Source organism: Ovis aries, chromosome 12, assembly GCF_016772045.2.
Source record: "Ovis aries strain OAR_USU_Benz2616 breed Rambouillet chromosome 12, ARS-UI_Ramb_v3.0, whole genome shotgun sequence".
In the NCBI taxonomy this organism is placed as follows: Eukaryota; Metazoa; Chordata; class Mammalia; order Artiodactyla; family Bovidae; genus Ovis; species Ovis aries.
The window spans coordinates 44,267,037-44,282,191 of NC_056065.1; the positions used below are offsets into that span (position 1 = coordinate 44,267,037).

Sequence of the window (15,155 nt, forward strand, 5' to 3'; positions counted from 1 at the left end):
GGATTCTTACCCATAGTAGTAGATGATCATCTGAATTAAATTCGCCCATTCCCATCCATTTTAGTTCACTGACTCCTAAGATGTCAATGTTTCTTCTTACCATCTCCTGCTTCACCACTTCCAGTTTACCTTGATTCATGGACCTAACAATCCAGGTTCCTAGCCAGTACTGTTCTTTGCAGCATTGGATCTCTCTTTCATCATCAGACACATCCACAACTGAACATTGTTTCCACTTTGGCTTAGCTGCTTCATTCTTTCTGGAGCTAGTAATTCTCCTCTGCTCTTCCCCAGTAGCATATACCCCAGTAGCACCTTCAGACCTGGGGGACTCTTCTTTCGGTGTCATATCTTTTTGTCCTTTTATACGGTTCATGAGGGTCTCACAGTAAGTATACTGGAATGGTTTGCTATTCCCTTCTCCAGTGGACCACATTTTGTCAGAATTCTCCACTGTGACCTGTTCATCTTGGGTGGCCCTACACAGCATGGTCCATATCTTCATTGAGTTATGCAAGCCCTTTTGCCATGACAAAGCAGTAATCTGTGAAGGGGTTTACAAGTATAAGATACCTAAATTTAAGGTAACGTGAGGGGAAACCCTGAGGCAAGGATAAAGAATCCCTTGCATTATCCTGGGATATGACTTCCATCTTTGGTTTCTTATTGCATGTGTAGTATCCATCACCTACGTGTGGGATTTACTACTTATATATTAGCTATTGTTGTTTATTGAAGGATTAACCTGTCATTTTCTCTATTAGGACCCTTTTGAATTTTAGCCACCAGCATACTTTTAAGGATTTATTCCAGTGAACATTCATTGGACAGTGTTGTTGTTCTTGTTGATCCGTTGGTCAGTTGCTAAGTCATATCTGACTCTTTGTAACCCCATGGACTACAGCCTGCCAAACTCCGCTTTCAAGCACTGTCCCCTGGAGTTTTCTCAGGTTCATGTCCATTGAGTCGTGATGCTGTCTAACCATCTCATTCTCTGCCGGCCCCCTCTCCTTAAGCCTTCAATCTTTCCAGTGTTAGGGTGTTTTCCAGTGAGTTGGCTCTTCCCATCTGATGGCCAAAGTATTGGAGCTTCAGCTTCATCATCAGTCTTTCCAATGAATATTCAGGGTTGATCTCCTTGCAGTCCAGGAGATTATCAAGAGCCTTGTCCAGCACCCTAGTTCAAAAGCATCTGTTGTTCTACACTCAAGTTAATCCCAGTCCCCATGACCTCAGAAAGTGGCTGCAGACTTTACTTTGTTTTCCATTAATATGGATGCAGTATCCATTCTCTTCCTGTGAATTTCTCTGTGTAACAGTGTCAGAGTTCTTAATCAAGTTACATGTGTGAACATCTCTTTTCTTCAACCAAAGTATAATATTTCACATTGATGGGCTGAAGAAGTATAAGCAAACAGGGTAACAGGTAATACAAAACAGGAAACAACTCAACCTTCATAATTAGTTAGCCCCCAGAATTTTCTGAATTTCGTAATGTATGATATGAATAACAGTGCTTCTCAAAGCTGGTTTGTGGGCCCCATTATTACTTTTATCAGATCCTGCCCTTGAGTCCTTATTATGAAATGGGAAGCAACATGAAAGACCAGAAGGTGCATGCCAGAGGACTCGGTTTGTTTCAGTCCAAAATTTAACTAGCCACTTCTTTCATGGAGCACCATTTTTATTTGAAAGAATAACTGATAGATTGTGGATACTCACTTGGGTACTTGGTGGACATTTTCTTGATAATGATCTTGGTGAGCCTGCCATTTTAAGGAAAACAGCTGTTTTCCCAATGCAAGATTGGAGCTTTCAAGTAATAAATAGAATTTTGAAAAAGTTTTACCTACCACTCTGAACTTAACAGCTTCTATACATTGACAGACTTTTCTTACAAGATGTATGGTAATACTAATTAATGTGTTTAAAAAAAAAAAACTATTACTATTTGGAAGATCTGCAAACCTTTTTGTTGTTCAGTCGCTAAGTCGTGTTTGACTCTTTGTGACCTCATGGACTGTGGCACACCAGGCCTCCCTGTCCTTCACTGTCTCCCAGAGATTGCACAGACTCATGTCCATTGAGTCCATGATGCTATCCAACCATCTCATCCTCTGTTATCCCCTTCTCTTGCCCTCAGTCTTTCCCAGTATTAGGCTTTTTTTCCATCAGGTGGCAAAAGTATTGGAGCTTCTTGAATGACTATTTTCCATCTAACAAATGCATGATAAAATCATGAGTGGAAAATCTTTCAAAGACCAGTAAGATTTTAACGTAGAAAAGTCCAAAAAATCACTGATAAGGTTTTAGAGTAACGCTGTGCAAAAGACCTTTAGAAAACAATCTCATGTTGAGTTTTGGTGTAGTATCAAAAAGAATATCCTTAATTATCAAAAAGACTAGTCAAATGGTCTTTCCTTTCTTGGTTATGTAATCTTTGTGAGGTTAGTTTTATTTTTTTTCATATACTTTAATCAGAAGAACTCATTGCAGCAGACAGAATGTGGAAGCAGATACAAGAATCTAGCTGTCTCCTATTAAGTCAGATCTTAAGGAGATTTGTGAGAATGTAAAACAGTGCCTCTATTTTCATTGTTTTCTTTTTGTTTAAATAAAATTGTTTTTCATAAGAATGTGTTATATTGTGTCATGAGCCTGTTGTTACATTAAAATAAGTAAATATTTTGAAATTTCTCAAAAATATAGCTTCCTTAAGACTTTAATAACTTTAGAATGTAAAGGTTACCTAAAACCAGAAAATTTGAGATTTGCTGTATTAAGTAAAAGGAAAAATATAGTAGTCAGCATAAGATGACTGAATGTTTTCTAGAGGCTGTTGATATTTCATTTAAATAATTCTGGTGATTTTTATCAAGTTGTGCATTCTAGCAGTGTAGAAATACTCATGTAATCAAGGAATTTCCCATTTGCCTTGAATGAGTAGTAATGCTAGACAAGTACTATATTCGATACTGGGAGAATACAGAAAAGGGGTGCAATCTCAGTTTCTGTACTAGACAGTCCCAGAATGGGTGGAGGCAGATGTCCATTAGTCATGGCAGAATGTCGCCTGCTGGCATGAGGTGGGAACCTCAGAAGGAGCAGTCGGGCATGGAGGTGGCAGCCAAGGACCTTTGAACATAGAGCATGGCTGCTGTTGGGAGAAGGAAAGCTGAGATTCCAGATCTAGCTAAATATTGGCAGTTTCCCAGGAGGAAGCCTACTTTTCCCCTTCATTTTAGTTCATATTCTGACAGTTTTTGTGTTAGGTGCATCCAGTTTTCTTTAATAGCATATATCACTATCTACCTCTTTTTCTCTTGGACTTGAAAATATTTCTGCAGTTTATTCTCTATCTGTGAGTGCCTGGAGATGGTGGGCTCGTGCCATTGTCTTGTCTGTTTACCTTGGATCCTAATCTCGCTCAAATACAACTTTGTTGTATCTCTAGCTGGGAATCCCTAATGTTTAAAAATTGCATGTTATAAATACTTTTTTATAAAAATTGATTTTTAATTTTAAAGGATTCTTTGCTTTATCTTGTGCTTTCCAGTCTACTCATTAATAAGTACCCTTCGTTGATATAAAAGAGAGAAACAGATTTCTCATTTTGGCTCCTAAGAGACCCCAACATTTTTTTCTCACTTGTGTCATTATTAGCAGTATTAACAGTTATTAGTCTCCTATTTTTATACAAATAAGTGGGACATAAGGAGTTATTTATGACGTATTTGTGGGATTTTAGTATTGGGGATTTCCTCTGTAGCTCAGCTGGTAAAAAATCCGCCTGCAATGCAGGGGACCCTGGTTCAATTCCTGGGTTGCGAAGATCTGCTGGAGAAGGGATAGCTACCCACTGCAGTATTCATGGGCTTCCCTGGTGGCTGAGACTGTAGAGAATCTGCCTGCAATGTGGGAGACCTAGATTCGATCCCTGGGTTGAGAAGATTCCCTGGAGAAAGAAACAGCTACCCACTCCAGTATTCTGGCCTGAAGAATTCCATGGACTGAGGAGCCTGACAGGCTATCGTCGTCCATGGGGTTGAAAAGAGTCAGACTCTCCTGAGCGACTTTCAATTTCAGTTATTGTGACACAGTTTTTTTCTTTTTTCTTTAAGATTGTTGATGTAGACCATTTTTAAAGTTTTAATTGAACTTGTTACAGTGTTGCTTCTGTTTTATGCTTTGGTTTTTTGGCTGTGAGGCATGTGGGATCTTGGCCCCCTGACCAGGGATCCAGGCCACAACCCCTGTGTTGGAAGGCGAAGTCTTAACTGCGGACCGCCAGGGAAGTCCCTGTGGCACAGTTTTGAGCTACATACAATAATGCTGGTTTATTAACTAAAAGAAAAAAGCAAAAAACCCCACCTTTAAAATAAAAATGAACCAGGATTATTTGTCCTGAAATTATCCAGGACTTAGCAGTGTGTGGCCGTGATGGGAAGATGGCTTCCATAACCAACCACTTGAGAACCCTGGCCCAACATAGACCTTCTGGAAGAACCTGAGAGTTGAGCTGTGGGGCACATGTTGCTAGGCGGGCTGTGGCTGAAATTTTCAGAGATGATACATTTGGGCCAGACCTGCTTCTAGGCAGGCAAGCCTTTGGAAAGTATTTAGAAATAGAGGAGAGAGCTTTTGGCAACGAGTTTTTGCTTTTAGCTAGTTACAAAACAGAAATGGTAGGTAACACTGACTGCTTTTTTTTTTTTTTTTTTTAATAAAAGAAGTACTTAGATTAAAATAGCCTCATGGCCTGTGTAGCTCCTCTACATGCTTCCTGAAACAGCTGTTCATGATCCTATGTAAAAGCCCTGGGACGTCAGCTCTGCATCTCAGGTGGCTAGTGAGTTAAAGGCAGCCCCTCATGTGAGCCTTTCTCTCACCTCTGCCTCTGCCCCTCTTTTTCAGTTTCCTGCCTCAGTGGGGTTTTGGTCCCACTTGGGAATCTGCCTCTGCCCTTATTTTGGGCTCCTCATCTCCTTTAGGGCTCTCTCTGGAACTTCCCCCCTTCTTGAAGCCTGCCTAATTTTGATCACTCCCCTGAGAATTTCTACCGTTCTGAAATGAATTGGGCTTACGAACATAGTGATTGGACCTGTTCTGGTATCTGGGGTACACCTGCTGCCTCCCTAGGTAGACAGATCTTAATGATCTTAAGGATCAGACTACTTTGTTTTTGTTGGTCTTCTCTCTGGCTTGATCATACTTGCTGCCCTCTTTGCCAAAATAAGACTTCATGAGAAAAATTGTCAGATTGAAGGAAGTGCTGGACCTGAAAGAAATAAGTTTTTCCGAAATTCATTTTTATAGATTCAAGGCCAGTGGGGTGTGTGTGTATGTGTGTGTGTGTGTGTGTGCACACGCGTGCGGGGGTGGTAGAGGTATCAGATTCATGGGAGAAAAGCCAGAAACTGGGCTTGCTTTTTGGTCTTGGCTGCTCTGCTCTTCAGCTTAGTCCAAGTCAGCAGATAGTCATCGAGCAGCTCTCGCTGCAGAAAAGCCTTCTCTGCCCACTAGTGAAAACTCACAGGTGACTGTAAGACTCAGTTAGGATGTGTCACTGGGCAGGGAGAGGGTTTTCCTGAGAGAGTCAACAGATGGCCGTGATGGGAAGAAGTCAAGGGTAATAGAACTCTGGGAGGTGGGGCCTGCATTTCTTCGTCCACAGTGTATATACCCTGCATGCCCTGTGCAGGGCCTGGCATGAAAAGACCTTCAGTGAATATTTCCAGGAGTGAAAAGGGGAAGATACCCCACACTTTTAGGATGTGTGAGGTGACATGGGAGGAGATAAAGAAAGGTTTCGGTGAAATGCTGGTTTTCTGAAGGAGCCTGGGCGGTTTGGATTTGGCACCAGGGAGGGTGAGTGCAGCAGGTGCAGTGAGAATGTCATGGGAAGGAGATGGTCCATCACCCCTTGGACCTGCTGGTCTCATCCCCACACATCCCTGAACATCTCTGCTCCATTTCACTTTGTTAAGAAGGTCTATTCTGACTGCCCTGTATAAGGAACTGTAAAAGCTCATTCTTCACCACCCCTTTAGTTCCATGACCCGTATCAACACCTGACCTATTATTTGTTCTTTTGCTTTTTAATCCAAATTGGAATGAAAATTCCCATAAGCCAGGAATATTGTTATTTTCATTGCTTTATCCCCAATACCCAGGACAGTTCCTGTCTTGCAGTAGGTACTTAAAAAATATTTGTTGAATGAGGGAATGAATGAATGACCCAGTATATACACTAGGAATCATAAACTATCTTGTTTATATTTCAATTAAGTTTATAGTAGGGTACCCTAAAATATTTTGAGAAGAAGACGCATGGATTGCAGTTTGTACTATAGGAATGTCCATCTCTCTGTGGGGTGAAAGAAGGATGGTATAGAAACTCAAGGCAGGAAGCTGCAGTAAAAGGGCTTTTAGAAGAAAAAGGCTGCATGTGGGGTTGGGGCGGGAGTGTATATGTGCAGGCAATATTACAGATAGTGGGAAAGCTAATTCTTCCTGTGTTATGCCTCTTGAAAACATGTGCCTGTTTATGTCAGAACTATGCTCTGCTAACCTGATGTGCTCTTTTCATGACAGGAGGCTGAACAGTACCCAGGGAGAAATTCGTGTTGGTCCTAGCCATCAGGTAAAGTGAATTTTAGTAACTTCCTTAATAGGTTTTTATTTCTTATTATTCAACTGGTCCTTTATTCTTTTGAGCAGCAACTTAGAACTGTTTTTATGCTATTTGGAATTTTATATAAATGCAGAGATTTATTTTTTAAAGACTACCACATACTTTAAAAAAATTATGGTAAAGTATATACAGTCTAAAATTAACCATTCTGACCACTTTAAAGCAAATGGTTCAGTGCCCATAAGTACCTTCACATCGTTGTGCAGCCAATCCCCAGAGCCTATTCAGCTTCCCAATCCGAAACTCGGTTCCCATTAAACAGTAACTCCTCATTCTCCCCTCTCCTCATTCCCTGGCCGCCTCCCTTTTTCGTGTGTCCACAAATCTGACAGCTATAGATACCATATCAGTGGAATCAGCCAGCATTAGCCCTCCTGTGTCTGGCTTGTTTTCTTAGCATAAGGTCTTCAGGGAGCTCCCACATTGTAGCATATGTCAGAATTTGATTTCTTTTTATGGCTGAATTATTCATTGTATATATGGTTGTTAATCTGTCAGTGAACATTTGGTCACTGTGGGCTTCCCTGGTGGCTCAGCTGATAAAGAATCAGCCTATAATGCAGGAGACCTGGGTTTGCTCCCTGGGTTGTGAAGATCGCCTGGAGAAGGGAAAGGTTACCCACTCCAGTATCCTGGCCTAGAGAATTCCATGGACTATATAGTCCATGGGGTCGCAGAGTCTGACACGACTGAGTGACTTTGACTTCACTTCATGCTTTCATTTAGCTTTTTAAAAACCCCATTTCCTTTAGAAAATTCAAAGTGATTAAGATGTTTGTCAGCTGGAAGCTTGTTGAGTCATGACCTGTGCTCTCCATGTTTTATTAAGACTCTGCTGTTCTGTTTGTCATCTTGTCTTTTGATCTCTATATCAGGTAGGGTGCTTTGACAGATAGGGCCAGAACACTGTGGCTGAACATGGCTGTTCATGGTCTCAGGCATCATCGCGTCTGGTCAGAGAGGACCAGGCTCCGCTCTGCTCCTCTCCAGTTCTCGTGATTTGGTGTTCAGCTATACCCATGGGCTGCCTTCTTCCTTAGGCCAGGAGCTGAACTTGATTCTAAGACATACTTCTTCCGTTCACATTATCTCTGATGTCAAGCTTCATTGTACGTCCTGTGGTGTGATTATAATTTAATTGGCAGCATTTCTTCTTCCTGAATGCATTTAATAGTGATTCTTACAGTGAATGAAAATGCAGCAAATGTTGAGAGGAGGGAAGGGATACACACTGCTCTCCTTTCCCCTTAATAGAAGGAAGATTTTCCTGGAACGTTTCCATTAGTCCCCACATGTTATTGCCATGGGTGTGTCATGTGCCTATATCTAGACTTGGGAAAATTGCTGTATTAGCATGACTGACTTGCCCCTTGAGTTGAAATGGATGTTGATATTGATCCATGGTAGCCATCACATCCTAGAGACACGATGTGGTGTCAAGTGAAGAGGCAAGAAGAGTCACTGACTGGAGGAGGGAGAGGGGGAAGATGGGAGACTGTAGAGCTGAAGGATCGACAGCAGTAGGAGATGGAGGGCAAGCTGCAATGTTGCTCACACTTGCCATTGATGGCTCTCGTTCCTTGCTGGAACCAGATCCATGGTCTCATCTTTGAAAGTCTGCAGCTTGAAGATTCATATATAGGGGACTTTCTGTATGTAGATTCACTGTCTAATTGGACTTGTTACTTAGGTTCACACTTTAAGATGGTGATATGCTAATCCTGTCATCCCTTCCTTTATTAGCTGATCAACTTTTCTCTTGTCAATTTTTGATTCCCTGCAACACATAGAAAAGGAGGTAAATGCTTTAATCTTTCCCTCTTTTTACCAGTTGGTTCTCTAACAACTTCCAGTAGTCACCAATGGGTTTAAAATTACTCCCATGCTAACCAGATGTTGTTATTCTTACTGATGAGATTAAGTTATCCATTTGGGAGCTAGTAGGTTCCTTTTCCTGCTGTCTTCTGTGTCCTTTTCACTGGACCCCCATGATCTTTGGTTTAGAGTATATTACCTAGTATGATGTGATTTTTTTGTTTCGTTATATATGTTCTCTGCCCTAGATCTAGAACTAAACTTTTGTAATGACCCCTCATTGTTTTAGTGTAGGGCTTCCCTGCTGGCTTAGATGGTAAAGAATCCGCCAGTAATGCAGGAGGCTTGGCTTTGTTCCCTGGGGTGGTTAGTGGAAAGTGACATTTTTTGGTTTGCTGCTGCCCTGTTCATTATTACTGGGATAGATACTGTTTTCAGGCCTTTTCAGAACAGATTAGGAAATATGCTTCCCCCTCACCCCTTTTCTTTTTTCCTTAATTTATTTATGTTTTAGAGATAAAATATATCATGGTCTCTTTCTAATACTAATAAAAATTTTATCTAGGCCTTATATTTAATCCTATAGATGAAATGTTAAATCACTCATATCTGTATCTTTTCCTCATGTCAGAAAACCAATTTTTAAATGACATCAAAATAATTCTTTATTTGCCTTAGTCCTATAATACTTACATAGCAGCTTAGAATAATGGTACTCACACTGCTATAAAGAATATGATTATTGGAAACAGCTTAGCATTCAGTTTTTATTTTGGCCGTAGAATGTATCCCGCTAAAGCTCTTTAGGCAAATTAGTATGTTTTAATGTTACCTGAAATGATTCCTCAGTTCACTTCAGTCACTCAGTCATGTCTGACTCTTTGCAACCCCATGGACTGCAGCCCCAGGCCTCCCTGTCCATCACCAACTCCCTGAGCTTGCTCAAACTCATGTCCATCAAGTCAGTGATGCCATCCAACCATCTCATCCTCTGTCATCCCCTTCTCCTCCTGCCAGGATCTTTCCCAGCATCAGGATCTTTTCCAATGACTTGGCTGTTCACGTCAGATGGCTGAAGTATTAGAGCTTCAGCTTCAGCATCAGTTCTTTCAGTAAATATTCAGGACTGATTTCCTTTAAGATTGACTGGTTTTATATCCTTGCAGTCCAAGGTACTCTCAAGAGTCTTCTCCAACACCACAGTTCAAAAGCATCAATTCTTCAGTGCTCAGCCTTCTTTATGGTCCAACTCTCAGATCCATATATGCATGACTACTGAAAAAACCATAGCTTTGACTCCTATTGTTGGTAAAGTAATGTCTCTGATTTTTAATATGCTGTCTAGGCTTGTCATAGCTTTTCTTCCAAGGAGCAAATGTCTTTTTATTTCATGGCTGCAGTCACCATTGCAGTGACTTTGTAGCCCAAGAAAATAAAGGCTGTCACTGTTTCCATTGATTCTTGGAGAGGAGCAAACTCAAAACATAGTTAGGTGGATTTATTTGATTTTGCTTTAGAGTTTTTAGGGGATTGTTATTCTTTAAACTTTGTTTTTGTAATTATGTAAAATACATGGCTCCAAAGTCAAACATGCAGATGAATTACGTTCAGAAAGTTCACCTTCTTTCCCTGTCTCCTCTGTCCCTGTTCCTTCCCTGCCTGATAGATAATTGTTAGTATTTAAAGGTTTTGATGTATCGTTCTTATTTGTATTCCCCCACGCCCTGTTCTTAGATAAACAGTAGCATAAAATAAACACTTCCGCCACCTTTCTTTTACCTTCTGGCACTCTAGCCTGGCATTCCCTCTGCTGCAGTATGCAAAGCCCCTCCTCATTCTCTTCTGCCACCTCTTGGGACCCCTTGGCATGGGAGAAACAGCTTATTCTTCCAGCCCCCATCAGCTGGAGTTTGTGCTGTTTCTAGTCATTTCTGTTACAAGTAACGCTGTGATGAACAGGTTATACATGGAGATTTTTATTTTGCCCAGTTTTCTTTGAGATATTATATTATCCCCAGAAGGAGGAATGGCTGGCTTAGAGGGCACATGTAATTCTAAGACTATTACAGCGTTCCCCGGCATAGAGATTTGACCATTTTGTGTTCGTGCTGACAACTTAACGTGAGTGCCAACACTCGGCCTCATGTGTCATCACACTTTGGCACTGTGTCGGTCTGATAGGTCAGCAATGGTATCTCAGTGTCATTAATTTGCATTTCTCTTGTCAGCACAGTTGGCCATCTTTTCCTATGATTCAGAGCCACCTGCATGTCTGCTCTTTTCTCTAAGCAAATTATATTTCTAGTCCCCTTTTCTCTAGGAGGGGTTGGTTCTTCTCCATAGCAATAGTATTTTTTTTTTTTAATTAATTTAACAAACAACTATTTGAGAGTTAACTGCTGCAGTTACTGTACATGGTGCTAGGGAAACAGCTTGGTACAAAATGCCTGAGACCTTTTGATACTAGTTGCTGTTGTGCTTTAATTTTAAGGAGACCTCACTGTGGCTCCCAATTCAGTACTGAATTAAGGAAGCACACCATTTTGAGGGGGTGCGGTCAGCACCTGATACACAGTGAGAGGCTTGGGAGGTAGACTGTGAAGCAGAGTATGTAGACAGTAGCCTGCCAGCTGCATGGTTGACTCATGTTGAGTTTTGCCACACAATTGTTTTTAAAACTTGAATAACAAACATTTAAAGCCATGAACTTTCACATTAAAGTCAAGATTTCTGGGCTTTGGGGAAACCTGGAGTATGTATGAGCACTGGTTCCCACTCCTGCATGGCAGCGTTCTCCAAACGGGACTCTCTCCATCTCACCCCATTCCCTTCACACCTAACACCTGCATGCTCAGAGTGGGAGCCATTGTCGTGGATGGATTTGAGCACTTGGAATGCGGCAAGTCTGAACTGGGATGTCGCTTTCTGTTTACTGTGGACAGCAGAACATTTAAAGTGAAACACGAGGCCCTCATTTTATTTTTGTTGGCTGTACACTCTGCCTGCTTCAGTCGTTTACAGTTTTTGCCTGTTTCTGCGGACAGTGGAGCTTTTAAACTGCAGCTCTAATTTAAAATATTAAATTAATGTGACCACGTTATTGATTTAAGAAAATTAGAATGAGTGTGTTTTGCAGATGGGTGACTTTTCATAGGCCTCTGAACAGTCATGAGGCCTGTTTATACTTGCTCTGCTCCAGTAGTGGAGGGTGAGACAATGCTGGAGATACTGGGTTAGCCAAAATCTTTGTTTCAGTTTTTCCGTAACAGCATGCCAAACATCTGAACAAACTTTTTGGCCAATCTAATATTTGACTTTGTAACAGAATTGACTTGGAATCTTCGTTGTTGAGCACTGTTTTACAAATCTTTCCAAAATTTTTTTTTCTAATTGAGATGTCCTTTATGTATAGTGACCTTAGGTATACTTGAATCTTAGGTATACTCTTCAGTCCTCTGTGACAGTTCATTTCAAGGCACAGAACATGGGTCATCTCAGAAACTCCTGCCTGCCCCTCATCCAGCAGCCCTCTCCTCCTGGAACCACTGCTCATTCAATTTCTGTCACCATCATTTAGTGCTCCTGATTTTATTGTCGTTACCTTTATGGATTTTTTTGTATTAATATGTCTTCTAATATGTGACTCATTGATCTTGACTCCTAAAAGTAGCATTGGTTTGCAGAGTAGTTCACTCATTGTTTTAGTACACATCCGTAGGTTAGACTCCATTTCATAGATATATAAATATTTTGGTAAATGTGTTTTATTGGATGTGTGTAGTTCTCCCTTCTTTATCAAGGACCTCTTATTCCCAGAACATTTTTTGTTTTGTTACTCCTTTATTCACATGTGCCCACTTCTTTTTCACTCTGTGGACCATGCTGCCACCGGTTTACGTTGATACTGTTAACAGTTCCTTAAGTAGAGATCAAGTCCATTATGAAATCTCCTGCGGTTAAACAATCCCAAAGTGTGCGATGGGCCAGCTTCAGTGACTCATGAGTTTTCAGTTATTTCAGTACTGCTGAAAGAAAGAGGCTCAATTAGCTACTGTATCTGTCCCCAAGGCCTGCCTGCACAGGCAGCTCTTTGAACATGCCTTGATTGTGACTTCTTCATCCCTGTCTTACAGGCCAAACTGCCCGACTTGCAACCATTCCCTTCTCCCGATGGAGACACTGTGACCCAGCATGAGGAACTGGTCTGGATGCCTGGCGTTAATGACTGTGACCTCCTCATGTACTTGAGGGCAGCAAGGTAATAGGAGTCCACACCCTCCTGCTTTCTGAATTGATGAGTGGTCAGTGAGCTTTCCCCTTTCCCCTAAAGTTGTGTTTATATATTGGGCATTCTCTGGCTTTACGTTTTGTTATGCTCTTTGTAATCAGAGCCCTGCTCCTTCTTATTGGAAAAACACAACTTTCGATAGTGAGGTCACTTTTTTCCTCCTTGGTGTTTGCCCCAACTCAGATTTTAGAGCTTTTCAGAAAAAAAAACATTGTATGTCGCACATTCTAGTATCAATGCTTCTTAATACACTTGAGTAATTGGCTCATTCAGCACATCTTAAAATCCCATTCCATATTTCTTTGCTCCATGGCTGTTCATTGGTATCTGACCTAAACTTTGCATTTTAAGGGCTTACCTATATGAATACTTGCTAACCTGAAAATGCCTAAATTACAAAATGAGAAGTTCATGTCTGTCCCAGACATGTCACAGTGCAGGCAGGGCCTTCCTTTGTCTGCAGGGGTTTCTGGGACTCACTCACTGCAGTATCAACAACAGGCAACAGAAATGTTGAAGCAAGGTGGTGATGCAGTTGTAACTCTGGCTGCTGTGCGGTCAGCAGTATAACTTGGAGGCTACAGCAGAGATGGGGGCTTCAGGGCAGGGGTGACTACTAAGAGGTTTTTTCACCTCTTCCACGTTTGCTTAGAGATGGTTAATGTACAGCATGAGACGGATTAAGTAAACTTTCCAAAGATTCAGTTTTACATATTTTCTGGAGATTGACCTTTCAAAAGTTTATAATTCAGCTGACCATTCTGGCAGATAGTTTTAGATTATTCACACCCTCAAAACTAAAGTCTAAGTACTGATAAAACATGGGGAGAAAAACAAATGGAATCAAATGAAAATAACATTTCTTTTTCTCGGTGAGTAAAGAGTGCACTGCAGAGAAACTTAAAATTTTTTTTTTAAGATGAGAGCAGAAGCAGGGCTGAGAACTCTGGCTTAATCGTGCATATAGTGGTGGAATTTGGTCTGGGCTGGAGCTGCGCTCTGAGAACTGAGGGCTGAAATGTCTGCCCTGCTGTGTTCTCTTCCCGTCTCTGCAGGAGCATGGCGGCCTTTGCCGGGATGTGTGATGGAGGCTCCACAGAAGATGGCTGTGTGGCAGCCTCGCGGGATGACACCACCCTCAACGCACTGAATACGGTGAGACCTTTGAAGTTCTCTAGGTGGGAAGCAAATTCTTCTTTCTTCTGTGCCGGCCATAGGGAGTCTGTGGTGATGGCCCATGAAGGGGTCTGAAGTCTCAGAAGCCAGTGCTGTGGGGTGTTGCTGGTCTTGAAAGATGGGAGTCATGGTCCCGGTGGTGGGCTCCATGACCTCACCAGTGATATAGCACCTCCAAATTCACCTTGTGACCTGCGTCTGTGCTCCAGGACTGTGGCGAGCCTCTGCCAAGAGCCTGGTGATAGTGGTCAGAGTTCACTGAGCGCTCACAAGCCTGGTGATTACTGAATCCTCACAGTGCCCCTCTTAGGGAGGCTCCATTATTATCACTGTGTGGACACAGGCAGGTAAGTTGAGAGCAGTGGAGTCGCAATCCACAGTCATACTCTTAAGATGTGAATCCAGAGGCCCTGCTTTCCAAGCCTTAATATATTCTTTGGACAAATTTGGTTTTTATAGATTTGGCTTTGGAACAATGTAAATATTTCAGATGTTTATAGGAAAGTTAAATTAAAAATAATAATAACCATTAAAAACTAAAGTAAAATGTAACCCACGAGCATATCGGTACTGAGCTGGTCGCATCACATATGCTGTGTGAGCAAATCATCTGCTTTAATCCTATGACTCCATAGCAGCTCGGAATAACCCAGCTTGAGCCCCTCCTAGCGGTAGGATTCCTGAAACCAATTTACTTCTTTGGACACTCCTTTTTGACCTCAGAGTATATCCTATGGGGCTTTACAGGAAAATGAGTGTGTCCTATAGTTCCTTGAAACAGTTCTTCTCCTGTGTGTTCATTAATGTGGAATGATCAGATCTGAAGTAATAATGAATTTTTATGGATTTCTGATCTGTTCACAAAGAGTCTGCATGGTTCTATATACTTACATAGGATATTGAACATGAAGTTGAGCAACTCTTGGTGATGATTAAGTGTCATTTAAGCACCCTTTTTGTTTGTCTTTTTCTTGAGAGGTTCCTGTAATTGGAAGGGACTTCTTTCAGTCATCTCTAAATAGATTAGAATCCGAAGCACAGGAAGACCAGGTGACTTGTATGATTGTTGTCAACAATCCAAAAAGTTAGCAACAGACCCTGATTTAGGGATCTTTCTGCTGTACAGCTTGTTTTTGGGGAAACATGTAGATATCTGAATGACATAGCTAGTTGTTATTCCTG

The 15,155-nt window shown here is 41.4% G+C and overlaps 1 protein-coding gene across 8 annotated transcripts in view; it reads left to right on the forward strand.

The window, feature by feature from the left end:
* RERE (arginine-glutamic acid dipeptide repeats) overlaps positions 1-15,155 on the forward strand; it is a 418,492-nt gene that overhangs the window by 283,410 nt on the left and 119,927 nt on the right. For all 8 annotated transcript variants that reach the window (XM_027975675.2, XM_060396516.1, XM_060396513.1 and 5 more), the window contains 3 exons: positions 6,595-6,643; positions 12,643-12,767; positions 13,853-13,952. In XM_027975675.2, coding sequence (XP_027831476.2) covers positions 6,595-6,643; positions 12,643-12,767; positions 13,853-13,952 — 274 coding nt within the window. The remainder of the gene's footprint in view (positions 1-6,594; positions 6,644-12,642; positions 12,768-13,852; positions 13,953-15,155) is intronic.